This window comes from Vanellus vanellus (genome assembly GCF_965231255.1).
Source record: "Vanellus vanellus genome assembly, chromosome: 1".
In the NCBI taxonomy this organism is placed as follows: Eukaryota; Metazoa; Chordata; class Aves; order Charadriiformes; family Charadriidae; genus Vanellus; species Vanellus vanellus.
Genome location: NC_138905.1, coordinates 88,321,614 through 88,338,099, shown reverse-complemented (window position 1 = coordinate 88,338,099; position 16,486 = coordinate 88,321,614). Strand labels below are relative to the sequence as shown.

General features: G+C 50.0%; 1 protein-coding gene across 1 annotated transcript; it reads left to right on the top strand.

Moving 5' to 3' along the window:
- Positions 1-10,248: 10,248 nt before the first annotated feature.
- On the top strand, positions 10,249-15,544 carry LAG3 (lymphocyte activating 3; the record flags this gene model as incomplete). Its single annotated transcript, XM_082496579.1, has 8 exons — positions 10,249-10,303; positions 10,487-10,658; positions 10,832-11,058; positions 11,342-11,599; positions 11,780-12,073; positions 12,310-12,600; positions 12,864-12,979; positions 15,434-15,544. The coding sequence occupies 8 exons, from the start codon at positions 10,249-10,251 to the stop codon at positions 15,542-15,544; spliced, it is 1,524 nt and encodes a 507-aa protein (XP_082352705.1).
- Positions 15,545-16,486: the final 942 nt, after the last annotated feature.

The window sequence follows — 16,486 nt, the reverse complement described above, 5'->3', positions numbered from 1 at the left end:
TTGGCTCTACCCATGGAGATCGCAAAAGCCCCTCCACTAGAAAGGCACATAGACATTCACGCCACTTACAGTCTTCTCAGCTGTAGCTGATTTTTGGACCCATTCCCAGTAGTGTTCCCTCCCTTATTGGATCCCCTAGGTAGAGCCTCAGAGTTTGACTGTGTCCCCTTAGAAAGTTAGGGGGATGTTTTTCTCATTTCCTGTGATTCCAGTTCTCCAGCTGGTTATCAAGAACCTATATTAGACGGCCAAGAGCAGAACCAGTACCTGAGATCACTGCAGCTTTCTGGAGAAACCGGATTAGGGTTGTCAGTCGCAGAATTTTCTTGGGGAAACAAACTTGTGAGTTTAGCTGGCAGGTCCAGAAGGCCCCAAGCAACCATAGGAACTGCACCAACTATCTTAAAATCTGTCAGTGCTGCACGGCCAGCTGGGTTTAGGAACACTGCTTGGACAGTCTACTTCTCCCAGAGCCATTTACAGACATCAGCCAGCCATTCAGAGTGTAATTCTATGTGACAGTAATAGCATTTCAAAGGTTTTCTGTCCTTTCCTCTCCTCAGCACAGTTTGTTATCTACTCAGTTGTGCTAGGGCAGCTGCCTGTAGGAAGGAACCTGCCATGGAAGTCATTTGAGTTATTCCCTATTCTAATTACACACTCACCTTTCCTTCTCTTTCTCCTAATGTTTACATTGGTCTGGCTTACAGCCCCATGAAGAGCCATATTAAGCCCCATGAAGGGCCATATTATCACAAATTGTGCATGGGGGTGGGTGGGGTGTGAGTCATTCCCAGTGGCATTGAGACAGGAAAGCAAACTTGGAAGGGAGTCTCTTGGATCAGTTTCCCCATGAGAGCAGCTGTAAGGTGGAATTCCTCCCTCAGGCACTTGGGAAGGTTTCCAGGTCATCTTCTGACCCTTCAATGAGCATGACCTTCACTTTGAGGAGTTCTCTGTTTCTTATATCCACCCCAAACGTTTGTTTTCCACAGACCAGGGCAGGAAATGCTCTTAGTCTTGGTTTTGGTTTGGGGTTTTTCTTCTTTTGAATAAATACTCTCAGGTCAGTATTTTGACTGTAGCCTCCTTTTCCATTATTAAGGCTTCTGAACTTTACCTTGTCTCAGGACTGGACCATTTTGTCTGTATTTCCTCCTCTACACAAGCTGATCTGATCTTACAGTTCAGACAGGGGGCACACAGAAACCTTGAGCTTACCAGTCTTTCAGAGTGACTTTTATTTTGACTTGATAAGCAACACACAGAAGAAAATGAGAGTAATAAAAAAAAAAAAATGAAAAAAAGAGAAACCCCTGTATCTCCTTCAAGTCTGGAACAAGTGAGCCCTCTTACCACCTGTAACTAGGGAAAAAACAGCAGGTCCCTGCTAAACTAGGGAAAGTCCCCACACCCACATGCCACCACCTCAGTTCATTTGAGTCCAGGAGCCTTTTCCTTCCTTTTCCTTGTGGGTTATGCGCCTCAGCTCAGCAGTCATGCTCCTGTGCTGTTCCCCAGCCCCGTGCTGGAGTTTTCTTGCAGAGCAAGACCAGCTGGCTTTTCTCCTGAGTCTCAAAGAGGGCCCACATACACTCTTTGGGAAGCCCTCCAGTCAGGGCTGTGAGTAAGCCTGGGGAAGTATGACTAGATAGTGTTTAATTCTCATGGTGGTGATCAGCTGGCTTGGCTTCCTCGCTCCTGCAGAGAGCCCCATATCCTAGGGCAGAGCAAGAGTGTGCCATCAACCGTTTTTCACGTCAACAGCGTGCAGGTGGTGAAGAGGCCACTACAAGAGTTCTTCCCCTGTCAGAGCCTTGCTGTGGAAAACATGTACCTCATTTCCAGCCAGATTTTGGGTTTAATTTCGAGCCACTGATCATCCTTATGCTCCTCTGCTGGAGTAGAGAACCTGCCTCTATTTCACATCATCTCCTCGTGGGGAGAAAATATCAAAGATAGATTGTGAATGTCGGAGCGTAAAAATGGCTGTACCAATGGTCTCTGTAGCCTAAGTCCTTTGCTATGGCTGACACATGGTCCATAAGGAAAGGCACTGAGAGTCAGAGCATCATATAGAAGCTTCCTGTAAACAAGAGCTAAGGCCATCCTGAGCTGGCAGGCATACTCAGGCCATCAAATTCAAAAGCCAGTGAGGAATTGATCCTCCACAAATTACCTAATTTATACCCCTAGTCTCCACAACATTCTCTAACAATAATTCTGCCATCTTTCTGACACATAAAATGAGTTTCCTTTTATTTGCAGTAAAATCACTGCCTAAACTCACCACTGTTTCCTTCGGATTAAGTAAAATATATCAAACACCTCAAGTTCAGTACGTTCAAAAGCAAGATTTCTAGGCCCCAAGTCAGTTAGGTTTTTTTTTGTACCACTCTTTTAAATCCTTTCCCATTTTCCACATCCTTTTTTGAATCATGGAAACGTTCCAGTAACTTGTGCTGTAAACAGAGGTAACACAATCTGTTTGCTCTTTGAGATCCCATTTTATACAGCATGCTCTCATGTATCTCACTCCCTGGAGCCTTTTCTTCCCAGGATACTGTATTCTGTTCTGGAAGTGTGATCCACATACTTTGTTCCTCAACATATAACCTTATGTTTTAATTCTAAGTGTGATTTTACCAGGGGTCTTAGAAGGCAGTTGCTTCCCATTAACCTTGCCAAATACGAAGTGTGCACCATGCCAGGAGAGACAGTCGCACCTGCAGAGCTGCGAAGCCCTCCTAACCACATTTTGGCAGTGTAAGACAGCCATGGACATCAGAAAGCAGTTGGATGTCAAACAAATCATGTGGCAGCCTAGCACTGGAAGCTCACAGAGTCTGAATTTCTAGGACACTTTCATCTCATCAGCAAAGGGTCTGAAGTATTTACACAGGACACAAAAGCGTTAGCGACTTCATCTTCTACTCTCATGCACACTGTACAGCTAGAGAGAGTCCTTTGGTCTTCTGTGGCTTTTTGAGAAAAACCTGGCAGAGAAGCCTGTTGCAGCGGAGAGAACGCTGCTCAGCACAGCCTGTTTTCCTCCTCCTGGAGAACAGGACCTGACATCTGCAAACAGAAACTTCTTAGAACCAGGAAAAATTATAAACAGCAATAAACAAACAAACAAAAAAATCAAGCTTAAACTCATGTTTTCCCAGTGTGGTCTTAATTACACCCCAGTGACCAACTCCTGGAAGAACTTCCTAATATTTAATTTGTTGGATCTCCATCTTGGGAACCTAGATCTCTCCCAGTCCTCATCATGACACGGGAGGCCTGAACCCTTCTTGGGAATTTTAAAGCCCCTTTACACAGAGGTATCGTTCCATCTCTTTGGTCCCAGCTACCTTCAAGGGTAAATAGGAATCAGCCCTTACAGCAACAAAACCTCTTGTATGTGCCATAATGATAGGCAGCCACCTTCCAGCATGGTGAGAATAGGGTACCTGTAGAATGAGCGGCATCTCTTTGCAGTGCTGAAGGCTGGCCAAATGCTGGGCTTCATCAGCAAGAACATAGCAAGCCGTGATTAATCCTGTCTTGACGGCACATGAAAAGGCACATCTGCAACACAGTGGGATGTTGGCACACTGGAACAAGTCCAGCAAAGGGACGTAAGATGGCTGTGGAGCGGAGGGCATGACACATGACAAGGGGTGCTTGTTCAGGCTGAAGAAGACAGGGGAGATAACTGCTGTCTGCTAAAGCCCAAAGGGCGTTAGAGAGAAGATACAGTCAGTCTCCTCTTACAAGGACACAGAGAAAAGGAGCACAGGTTGCAACAAATGAACTTCTTATGGGACTCAAGGAAAAGCCTCTCCCGAGAGGGTGTTTCAGCAGTGGAACAGGTTTTTGGAGAGGCTGGAGAACGTCCATGACCGGAGGTGTTCAAGATTTTCCTGGACCAGGTCCTGAGCAACCCAATCTTGTTTGAGAATCACTCTGCTGGATAGAGTGGAGACCCCAGAGGTCCCTGCCCACACGAATCTTCCTGGGATTCTGTAGCTAGCAAGGGGGTTTGTTTGATTTTGTTTTTTTCCTTAGTGGGGCAGCAGAAACTATCTTACAAAATGGTGCAGGCTACTACCTGCTATAAGGTGCCAAATGGAGAGGAAACTGAAAAAACAGCTCAGCTGCCACCACGCTCTGAATTTCAGTCTGTCACACAATTGTGTTAATTCAGCATAGATGCGTAGTGTTGCAGAAAGGGGCAATCCCGTCTTCCCTTTCATCTCTCCTGCTGCCTCTCTTTTGTCAACACTGATGGGCACCAGAGAATTGATCCAGCTGAAAACTAAACTATAGAGAAATAAATCCATTTTGATTTACAAGGAACCCTTTCAGTTTAAAAATGCACCATCTCCCCCCCAAGCAATTTTTGTTCAAAGCAAAGTGGTTGGAGATAACCAAATCAGAGCCTTTATTTTCTTCAGGAGTATTCTGGAGCACTGCTGTCCCCTTCCTTGCTGTGCCATTGTCCTCATGAATCTTCTCAGGGATTGTATACTTCTGCAAATTATTTCACATGCTCCTTTGGTTATCCTCATCTTTTTTTATATCTAGCTTTCCCATTAAGAAGGAAATAACATATTCTTTATTAAGTATTTGCCTGTACCCTCTGGAGCTCCAGTGTACCATAAGCTACAGGCTCATGTTCTCCTGCCATGACGCACCGTGAAAGCACAGCACATGGACCAGATCTACTTTTTCACAGCTCCTCAGGACACATGCGACTAAGCCTGGAGCCAGACCCCTCCGTGCCCTGTGCAATGCTCATCCCCCAGCATCTGAAACATGTCCAAGGTGCCGCCTCTGTGTCAGCGAGATCCACGCTGCTGCCAAGAGTAAGACATAGAGAGGATTTGAGCCCCATGAACAGAAGGCACATCCTTCTGTGGCAATGTTTCTTTGAGGGGATACTTGCTGCATTGTCAGTTGAGAGTAACAGCAGCAACAGGCATCTGAGCCCGGCATATCTGGGTCAGCCTGTTTCTCTCTTGGCACCCAGGAGACCATCGACATTCCCCCAGATGAGCTGCTGGAAGGTCTCACACCTGCAGACACAACCCACGTCTCTTCTGGAGATCCCCCAGGCCAAAACAGCTCTCAGGAAAGGCGGTCATACAGTCTCCCTGCAAAACTGGCAAGAGACTGGAAAACCAAAGAAGCCACACATAAGAAAGGGCTTGCGTGTAATCTGTTGGGGGAATCTGGGTGCCTTGGTTTCACTACGTGTCCGTCATCATCCTCCCAGCCTGTCCTGACACCACTCTTACCACCAGTCTTGGTGCTGACAGCTCTTTCAGAGGTCTTGTTTGCTGGCCATTTCTGCCAGTGCTCACCTGCTTTCTGGACTACCCCTGATGTCCAGCAGTTTTCTCTCATTCAGCTCCATTGCTGGCACTGGAGCTTCCAGCCCTCTGGGGCCCAGGGACCCTGCAGATGGTCAGACCCTCTCTATCCTGCTACCCCTGGGACACCCGACCACATTTTGGAAGTTCCACTGTCAGAGAAATGTTCAGCTCCTATCAGAGCACTCCTCAGCTCTTCTCAGCCCATACTTGAGTCAAGGGAATCTTTTAGGACTGTTCTGCTACTGCTCCAGTCACTCAGTGATACGTGGCACATTTGGATCAGTGCCTGACTCCTTCACCTCAGTTTCAGATCACTGTAACTGAGAGCTTTCTCCTCACAGCTGGCATGTTTGTCCTATCCCTTGCATGCATTGGGGTCCTGGGTACCTCTTTGCTCTTGAGAAAACTCACTGCAGCCCTGGGATGTTTGGGAGGCTATCACATATTTTTCCATTGAATTAAAAGCATGGTGTGAACACTGCCGTGAGAAGTGAATCAAAATGTAACGTAGCTCGCTGCATAGATTTGTGTAGTTGATCCACCTCACCCTCTCTGTTGCAAAACACAGAGGCTGTGGCATCAAAGACATCCTGCAGCATCAAAGATGTCGCTTAACTAGATATTGGCCATGGTACCGATATCCATCACCGTCTCCACAGGTAGTCGTGGATGTCCAGAGAGGATCCTGCAGCATCCCATCTCTTCCACAGGAAGGATCTGGAGGCCTTGTGAAGGAGTACAGTTACACACTTCTCTACAGCTAATGCTGGCCAGACACAAGATGTTAGCTGCCAACTATGCCCATGAATGCTGCGGATTCTCTTCAGTGATTAAATCACTGTCGTTTGTTTTTTTTTTTTTTATCAGAAATGCACCCCACAGCTTCAGTTAGCACCCTTTAATGTTGTTCCTGACTTTCTAATTTAGATTTCTCTGGGATATTCAGCTATCTGCTGAGGATTGTCACACAAAGGTCGCTTGCCACTTAGCACTGTAAAAAAAGAGGCAGTGGATTTGTCCAAAGACTTCATAAAACTATGCTTTCCTAAGGGTGTTCCCATGGGATTCTGGGAAGCAGGCCACCGCTAGACTCCCCTCAGTTCCACATCAGAGAGCTGTGGTGACCCAGGCACTGCCCATTCAGCAAATCCACTAAAAAGGACCTTTTCAAAAGTAACGAGCCTCCCAATAAGTGTCAGGCAGCCAGCCACTCTTCCTCCTCTTAGCACTTCTGCAGAGACACACTTTAGTCTTGCTAAAATCTACTGGGAGATGTGAACTTTCCCTTTCCTAATCCTCTTCTCTTCAGCCCCTTTGGGGATCTGTCTCCTCAGATAAATGGGTCCCTCCTCTGACGTGCAGGGTACCCTGGCCCGGGGAAGACAACGTGCTACTTCCAGGCATCACAGAGGGATAGAATGCCGAAGCAACTGCTTTCTCCCACGAGAAAGGAAGCATGTTTGGTACCCACTCTAGACTTAGAGAAGCTGAGCAATTTCATATGGGTCTCAGGGACGGTGCCTTGATAGAAATCATCATGACCATTTGTGGTGGAAGAGTGGTTTGCATCCCTCTACCTCAGGGGTACTTATTTCGACACATTTCCACATTGTGCATCTCACACAAAGCCTGCCAAGCTGTGAGCACCATCTCTTTCTGGTTCAGGACTCTGCTGCTTGGCCCCTCCACGGGCACAAGGTGTTGACTTGGGAACCACTGTGTCCCTCCCGAGCACCCGGAGAAGGGCAGCCCTATTACTTCCCCCCACAGAGATGAGCTCAGCTCTCTTTCAGCTCCCTGAGCTTCCCAGTCACTGCCAGAAGTCTCACAGTTAATCCCAGTCTCACCCCTGGAAACCCCGTTGCCTGTCCAGGAGCTGTTGAGTACCGGCAGCCTTTGCTCACACTATATCCCCTGCCAGACCTTCCCTTCTGTCTCCCCAGGTGTGGCTGCTTTCTGTTTACAGTCCTTTCCTACAAAGTTATTAGTTATCTCTTATTAGTAACTAACTTCTTTTTGCTTGTTATGTTTGCTTTAGCTCTGGGCAAACAGCAATCAGGACGTTTTAATTGAGGTCCTTTTCATGAGCACCCTATCTCGGGAACACCCAGGCCAGCTGATCTCAAGTTGCACAGCTGATAACCCAGTCTTCCAGTCACAGGGCAGTTTCTTAGGTCAGTTGAAGTCGGCGGATAAATTATAGAGCACCCCAAAAAGTCAGCACGAAGCAGAAGATTATGACTAGCTTCAGACTTGGTGCTGCAAGGACCAAAACATGAAAGTGGAATCACTCAGAGAAAAACATGGTGTCATAGAAATCTGGAAACACAACGGAAAATTCCTTCAGCAAGACTAACTCAATGACACTGCAGAATAGCATTTTCTATTCCTATTTTTCTTGGTAAGTGTAGTTTGCACCCGTAAGACACGCCAAGAGAGACAAGAAAAGCAACGTGTCAACGTCATGTGCGAGGTGACTGCTGCGGGTAGGGCTGGAGCCTGGCTGAAGCTCGTTAATGCCTCACACGAACAAAGGAGTATTTAGTGAGCTGGGCTTCTCCTGTACCCCGTCCTGGGCTACTCCTGTCACAGCCTGCCCCTCGTTCCCCGTGGCTCTGACACAGTCCCGCACGTCCCTGTCGGCCCCTCTGCCCGGGGGGACCCACGCAGGCAGTTCTGAGAAGATGCCCCCGTGCTGATCTTGCTCCGGTCACTGTTATTTCTGCGGCGGGGTCCTGTTTCTGGGAGATGACGAAAATGACATTCAAGGGAGTCAGCATTTCAAATGGGTCGTTAGGGAGAAACGTCACAGGTGTCTTTGCTAAAGATAGCCCGGTGCTGAGTAAAACAGTGCCTCCAAACCCTTCATTTCACAACACGCTCACTCAGCATAATAACCCCTCGGCCCCCAACGCCCCCCCCAGTGCCAGACAGCTCCTGTCACTTTTCTGGGCTCTCCCTCAGTGACTCGCGACCGCCTCTTGGGAAGCGGCAGCAGGACGGGAGTATGTCTCTCTCCTTTGCCCGTTCTTACAAGAAAGAAAACCGAGCACGGGCTCAGTGAAAGGCGGTTTGGGGGACTGGAGGGGAATAGTGCCAGCGTGCTGAGGCTTAGAGTGCAGAGTGGGTCGGGGTGGAGAGGGAGAGTGGCGAGCTCAGCTTGTCCTCTGGGCGAAGCCAGGGGAGGAGGAGCAGACGACACCGGGCTGCGGAGCTGTTAAGTGTCTCCCCACCACGGTTCCATCTCCCTTCTCTCTCTCTCGCGTTCACCCACACACTCACACCATCCTCGCGCTGCTGATTCAGGGGAAAGAGAGGTTGATGCTTTCTTGGACTGGGCACCACAAACTGTTTTTCTTGAACAGTAGGAAAAAACACCTCCCGCCAACGGTCACAAGTTCTCCCCCATCTTCTCTGCTCTCTTCCTCTCTCATGCGATCCCATGGGCTGTGTAACACAGAGGACATGAAGGACCTCTGCAAAGCAGTCCCCTGGGGACATCCAGGTGCACAAGGTTGCACCATCTTCCTGCGCAGTGATCCCACTCCTCAGGAGGCTGACGAGCCGCGTGTGATAAAAGAGACGAGAGCCATCACCACAACGGGGAGCTGCCAAAGTGAGGTGTGCCACTTGCTGTCTTTTATCCTCCACCCTCACCACTCAGCTGAGGAAAACTAGAAAGCGAGCAAGGATCCTTCCACAGCAAAGACTCTGCCGCTCTGAGTCACCTCCCTTCTCTCATCCCCAGGAAAAGCCCCAGCCCAGCCCTCAGGGGACAGGCCACCGAGGGGCTCTGGTGTCTGACACCCATCACAACGGGCTGATTAAGTCCGAAAGAGTCAGAGCCAGTGGGTTGCTGGAAAGTGTGAGCCACAACAGTGGGGGTTCTCTGAGGCAAAAGGGGCCCCATGATGAGGCACAGATGGAAATGTATTGTCCTATGCAAAGCTCAGCAGCTACACAGGAGCTAAGATGAGCCCCCTCAGTGTACCAGCTCAGGTGGGTTTTCCGCAGCGCTGCTGGAGGAGGAGGGCCCCTTCCTCACACCCCTCGCAGTGCCACAGCGTGCAGACCCTCTTCTCAGTGCTGGTTGCTTAGCCGGGATGTTCCTCTCTGTCTCCTCAGACCACCTCAGCTTTGTCCCATGTTTCCCCTGGGCTCTGGGTTGATGGGTTACATGTACCCTGGTTGGAGCTCACCATAGACCCTTTCCTGCCTGTGAACTGGCCAATGAGAAAAAGCCAAAAAGTCAGCACATTTGAAGGATTAAAGAAGAAAAAAAAAAAGAAAAACAAAAACAACAACAACAAGAAAGAACAGCAGAAAAAAAGGCCAACATGATCTCAAAAGCCCTGAAACAATTAGAAAGAAGCTGTAAGAGGCGGAAAGATGAAACCAAAAAAGGTAAGAGATGAAAGAAAAACATGAAGGGCACTTGCTGGGAAGTGTCTTCTACGCTTTTTCCACTGTCTATGTAGAAGCGAAACTTGTAAGAAAAACAACAGCGACCCAAAGAATTTCCACTAAAAGATGCTTAGAGCAGTGTCTCTGGTCCCTCCCTCCTTTCTCTCACTGGCTTCAGCTCTGCCTTCACGTGCCTCAGACTTATACTGGTTTCTTGGTCGTGACGCATATTCTTAGTGATATGAGGAAACGGGCTGCCCACCTGCAATATAAGGGCATCTAGGGAAACACTTTGCTCAGAGAGAGAGACGGCACGAGAGCAAGTACGTCCAGCTGACAGCCCCCCCTTGGTTCACCCACCCACCCAAAGAGCTTCTTTGCCCATGCCTCATTTCTGCTGATCTCTTGAAGCTTCTGACCTGATCCAGCACAGACCTGAGCGGGAAGACGCAGCCCCTCGCCTCTCCTGGATGCCACCATGAGGCCGGTGTCCCTGGTGCTGTTCCTCACCTTCGCTCTGCTGGCTTTCAATGGTAAGAGGAACTGAACGCATCAGGGAGGGCAGAGTAGCTCAGTCAGCCGAGTCTGGGTGTTACTTGGTCCCTGACAGGTCTGGAAAGGAGAATTTGTGCCCTTCTGACCCCACCAAAGATGGCCAGGTATTGCCCTCTGCTCCATGAGTCCCATCCTTTGCTCAACCTTCCATCTCCTTACAGCTGGCCACATACTACCAGGAGGAGCGGAGGGGGAAAGCAGGGAGCAGAAAGTGTGGGCCAGAGCGGGGAGCTCAGCCGTCCTGCCTTGCCACCTGAGCCCCAGAAGGATGCAGAAGAGCTGGAAGCAGGTGCCCAACAAGACATCCGTGCTGTGGAAGCGGCATGGGGGAAGGTACGCCAGGGACAAGACATATCTGTGTCCCTGAGGGGACCGGTGAGGGTGGGAGACATTTTGAGTCCCTCTTTTCTCCTTCCCCATACTTTCTCCTCCTTACCCCCCTCCCCTTTCCCCCTTTGATCTCGCCTTTGCCTCCGGCATGATCTGCTCACTTGTCCCCCTCCCAGCGCCCACCAGGAGCCACACGTGGTGCTGGAGGTGGGGTACTCCGGCCTCCGGAAGACAGCACTGCCCATGAGGCCCCGAGTGTCCGTCCAGGACTCTGCCTTACGCAACGGCAATTTCTCCTTGCACATCAACCCGGTCCGGAGCGAGGACGCCGGACTGTACAAGGCACGAGTGGCGTACGACACAAAGGTCCAGAGCTGCCAGGTGGAGCTGGGGGTAATTACAGGTAGGAGAAGATGGAAACCCTGGAGAATGTTGATTTCAGGTCCAGGGTAGGTTGTAAGGGTGGGGCACGGTGGGGATGCTGTGTTTGCCAGGGCAGGTTAGAGGACAGGCAGCAGCCTCCCGAAAGCGCACAGCTTCCTGCTGTCTGCTCTCAGCTCTAGAGAGAGGGTTGCCCAAGGGACAAAGCTGGACAGGAGGGGCGCAAAGGGATGCTTTGGTGGTGCCCCTGTGATCATAGCTTCTCCTGCCTCCCCCCCACCCCCCGTCTTTTCCTTTTCTCGCAGTAACCCTCAGTCCATCCAGCCCTGTGGTAGAAAACGAACCACTCTTGTTGAGCTGCAACTCTAGCCACCGGGCCAGCCTTGTGGAGACATGCTGGTTCCACAATGGGCTCCCGGTGCCCACCTCCGGGACCTTCTGCTCCTCGCATGGGGCTCTCTCCATCCTCCGGCCAGCCATGAGTGATGCGGGCTCCTGGCGCTGCCAGCTCAGATACTCCGATAACGAGATCATTTCTGCCACGTACAACCTGCAAATTCTAGGTGAGCTTAGTCTCTGCACTGCTATTCCAGCATCCCCAAATTGCTCCCTTTGATGTGACTGACCAACCCCAGTGGCTCCAGCTTCCCAGCTCCCACCCTGTCCCCACTTCCCAGGCCAGTCACTTCCCAGCGGAGCTCTTTCCAGCCACCACTCCACATTGTTCTCTCTCTTTGGCTCAGGTTTTGATGGCCCAACCAACCCTGTGGTCTATGCTGCAGCTGGTTCTGCAGCTGATCTACCGTGCACCTTAAGCTACCTTCCCAGTGCCTTTGGGATCAACATGGTGACAGCCCGCTGGAGCCGCCTTGCAGGAGGACACTTGCAAGACTGGGGCATCCCCCAGAATTCGAGCAGCAGAAGCTTCCCCTTTCATCTCCCTGCGGTGGGGCCAGGTGATGCAGGGCAGTACCACTGTGCTGTCTCTGTTGGCAGCAAGACAATCACCAGGGACGTGACCTTGGCAGTGGTTACAGGTGAGAGGAGACACAGGGAGGTGCATCACCCCTCTGGGGTCCCCCACCACTTGCAGACTTTGCTGAAAGCAGGGGTTACCTTGGGTAACTTGATTATTCTTCTTAAGATTGTGGAAGACAAAGAAAATACATTAGAGGAAGTAATAAAGGAGGGGTGTATTAGAAGAAGGAGGGATGGGGAGGAGATGTGGACCTGCCTGCAATCTTTCCTGAGGATAGTCTTTCCTTTGCTGCAGTCATACCGAGCGTCCAAGGACTGGTTTCTGAGGGGTCTCACCTGCTGCTCATCTGCAGCCTCACACACCGCCGGGGAAATGAACGTTTCCAATGGGAACACCTCGACGCAGCCCCCACTAACAGCAAGCTGGCTGTGTCCATCTCCCGTAACTTGAAGGACCACAGGTCCCAGACGGGTCCTACCTTGGAAATACCCCGAGTGTCACAAAAGGATACGGGCACATGGGAATGCAGTGTACATGGCCCAGAAGGCAGACTGGGAGCAGTGCAGTATGAGCTGCAGATCACAGGTACTGTCCCCCATGGATCTGTAACCGATCCCTTCTTCTTGCCCCGTTCAATGTCCCAGTGCCCTTTTCTCTCTCAGCCTCACCCCTTCCTTCTCCCCTTTGACCACTTGGATCCCATCTTTTTGTCATCCTGTCTTAGCTCTCACCAGTTCCTCCAATTTCTCCTTCCAGTTCCCCCAGTTTGCCTCTCTTGTGCAGTCCCAGCCTTGCCCCAGAGTAAAATCAACCTTCCCCTCCTTCCTGACTGTTGTTCCTCCTCACAGGTGCCCAGATCTCCAGCCCCCCCACCATCTTCAGCGGGCAGGTTACTTTTGGTCTCACGCTCACCCTTTTCTTCCTGCTTACGGTCTGTGTTCTGGCTCTGGCCCTACAAAAAAGGGTAAGTGTCCATCACCCCATTTCTGTTAGTCTTCCTGTACAGCATCGCTTATTTGACCTTCCCCTGGGTACCGTCGAGACAGCAGTGAAATATCTCAGGGACACAGCAGCCAGAGGAAGAACGGGGCTCAGGCAGCCCGATGAGGGTGTCAGGGACATGTCATGCAAGCTGTATCCTGGGCATTGGCAGGTCTGGCTAACGGTGGCATTTGTCTGGGGGCAGGTCAGACACTTCGGAGGAGGGGTAAAACCTCCTAGCAGACAATCACAGCCCAGCCTTGAAAAGCTGCTTGTTTATTCTTGCAGCGATCAAGCCACGCTGTAATAGAGGAGGGTTAATTTCCAGGCTGTTGTAGGTGTCCTCTCTCTTATTCCTTATCTGGAAGCTTTGATGTAACTGAGTCTCCCCTTCCATATACATGCCTGCTGGTCCCCAGACGCCAATCTCGGTGCAGGTGTGTTGTTGCTGGCTCAGCCCTCACACCTCGGCTGTCTGCTTCTGGCAACTTACTGCCCTTCATTTGCTCAGCTTGTTCCAGCGTCTCATCTTCCGAAAACTCTGCCTTGCCTTTATCATCCCAAAGACCAGGCCAGGCCTCATCCCTCCCCAGCATGCCAGTGGAAAGAACTGTGCAAAGAAGCCAGACCATTTCTCTGCAGTTTTTATACTGTTTCTCTGCAAATTAATTACATGGCAAATTTTTTCTTCAGAGTTTCTCTTTGCTGACAATGGGCATCTTTTCTGAGTAGCTGTAATGTAGTTGCCTTTCACGCAGCTTCTTGGAAAGGGCGCACAGTCAAAATCCCCTTCTAGTGCACATGGGACCGGGGGCTCAGAGCAATCTCAGGCTGGGAGAACTTGCCCTGGCAAAAGAGCTGGGTGCCTTGAACCTGCCTTGAGCTGAAGATGAGGGATGTGACAGCATTGATGCAAATTCTTAGCAAATCCTGGTGGCTGGAGGCTGAAGACAGGCGACATCAGAACAGAAGCAAGATGGTCCTTTTATATATAAAAAAACAACACTGTGGGTAGTGCTAGAGAGACTCATGACTGGTTCTTCGTCATCGGCCCTTAATCAGCACTGATGGTAAAGGATAATCTAAGGCAGAGATCTACAGTTTCTGGGTGACTCTCTAGAGGGTGCAAGTCCAGGACAAGATGATCAGAACCACCCTTTCTGGCTAAAACCTTAGACAAACAACCCTTTACAGTGTAACTGTAAACCCTCAGCTAGCAAGAAATAGGATACCTGGGTGTCCAGCTCTGCTAGCTTAAGCAGCTCTAACCCAGCCAGGATAGTTACTGCCTCAAAACATTTGTATATGCCCTCACAGCATTGCTTTGCCAAGTCAGCAAAGCTCCTCTGTTGCAGCACAGGTCGTCCGTCCACTGATTGTCCTCCCACCCTTCTCTTGCACGGTCTCCTCGATTGGGCTTATCCTTTGTGAGAGTGCAGATGAGGCGCCCTGAGCAAAGATGCTAGCTCTTCTCTTGTTCTCTCCCTCTCTCTGCTGGCGTTCTCTGAGATTACATTTGCTCTTCTTGCATTGGTTGCACACTGGCTGCTAACCGGTATCCCTCGATGGGCTATTGACCACACATTAAGAATTCCTGGTCCGATCCCCTGAGCCTACCAACGTGCAGTTAGTATCGTTGCATTTTGTTCACCCTGTCATTCAGTTTGCAGCTCCATTCTCCTAAAATATCTGGGTCTCAGGTGACATTTTCATCCTCTTTCTTCCAAATGAGGTTCCTCAACTTTATCAGCTGCATAACTCCTTAGCACTTTCACAGTCTCTGTATTATTAATAATTGGTCCCACAACTGATCTTTGAAGACTTGTGCTTATCGTTTCTGTACAACCTGGCTGAAACCTGCCAGCAAAATCCCAGTCCATTCCTCTTAGCTGAGGTCACACCTACCATGCCATTCTTTTACTCATGTCATCTTTCCAGTTGTATTGATTGCCTGTGTGTCACCATATATTCTACTGTTATCAGGAGCCCTGAGTTCTATCTCTTTTCCATTGTCTAGAAAGTCACTTGTTAAAGCAACATGTGAAAGTGGTTCTGTCTTTAATTCATTCTTATCTCATTTTGCATGAACCTTCATGCCTTTAATCATTCTCTCTGAAAAGGTGTTGTAAAATCCGGCGTACCGTTGAACCTGACAATGACCATTGCCCAGATCATTCTTTGCTCTCACTTAAGCATGTTCTGTCTTTGTTATTCCTTATGCCCGTGAAACCACAGAGAATAGTCTTGAGCCAGCCTTCCCCAGAAGAAACTACATGTCTTGGAGAGTGGGGCTGGAGCTCTTCCCTAGCTCTAGGAGGGAATGGAAGCCTTGTGGTTGCGAACAGTAGGACCGTGTACCCCATGGGAGGGAGAATCCCAGACTTGTGCCATTGAGTTTCCCTCCCATGCCTGATATTGCCCCTTTCTTCCCTTTCAGGCACGATCTCCTCCCTTCCCAGCACTGGAAGGGATGGTTGCAGTCACTGTGCCGAGGAAGAACGAGATGGAGGAGAACCAGAAAGAGAAGATCCAGCAAACTGAGTGCTGATGGGAGCAGGACACCGGGCCCAGTCTGCATGGGAGGATGAAACTCTGCATGCCATGCTGCAGAGAGATGGGCACCATGCAGACCTCTCAGGAGGGCCTAGGGATGACATGAACATAGCAGGAGGCCATGTGAGTGCTGTACCTGCAGAGGGGCTGGAAGCTGCATACCAGGGCAAGACGAGATCCACCGCTGCAGTAAGGTGGCAGGCGGCACAGACGCTTTGGAGCTATTGGAAGTATCTGAGGTGGCAGCTATTGCCTGCTTCAGTGCCACTTCTCTCTCCCACACTTTGCCCCTCCTTCATGGCCTCTCTCACAGCCTTTCACTGGTGGGACACTTAAACGTGGGAGACGGCTGGAACCCAGCTCCCCTGCAGCCCGATGGTGTTTTCTCCTCTCTGCCCACTTTCTTCTCCCTCTCCCCACACTGCCCTGCTCTTGCGCTCATTCAGTGGCAGAGGGGACCCCACAGGGGACTGCACACATTGCACGTTTTGAGTGGTTTATTTTATTAGAAACTCATTTTAGAAACTAAAATAAATCTGTCTGGCAAAAACCCCTCTGCCCCCTGCGTGTGCTTCTGGAGTATCGCGCCTATGGACGGTGCTGGGTGTACCTCTGCCTGTGTGAAGCAGCTGCTAAGGACTTTGCTTCCTTCTCTTTCTCTTTCAGTTCTGTTTTACTGAAGTTGCCCGTTTCTGACATTTTGATGGTGGGTAAGGGGAAATTAAATGCCACTAGAGAAGAAAGAATCACAGGTTCAGTGTCTCCTTTTTGCTGTGCTTCAGAGCCTTTTTTCTTTCTCCCGTCTGACTGTCCCTGTTCATTCGTTCATTTATTCCTTTAGTACTCACTTTCCTGGTAGATCTTTGGTTGATGTTAGGGCTCTCTGTCACTCTCCTCTGGCTAAGGATGTACTTACTTATGTAAGTGTGAGTCCACC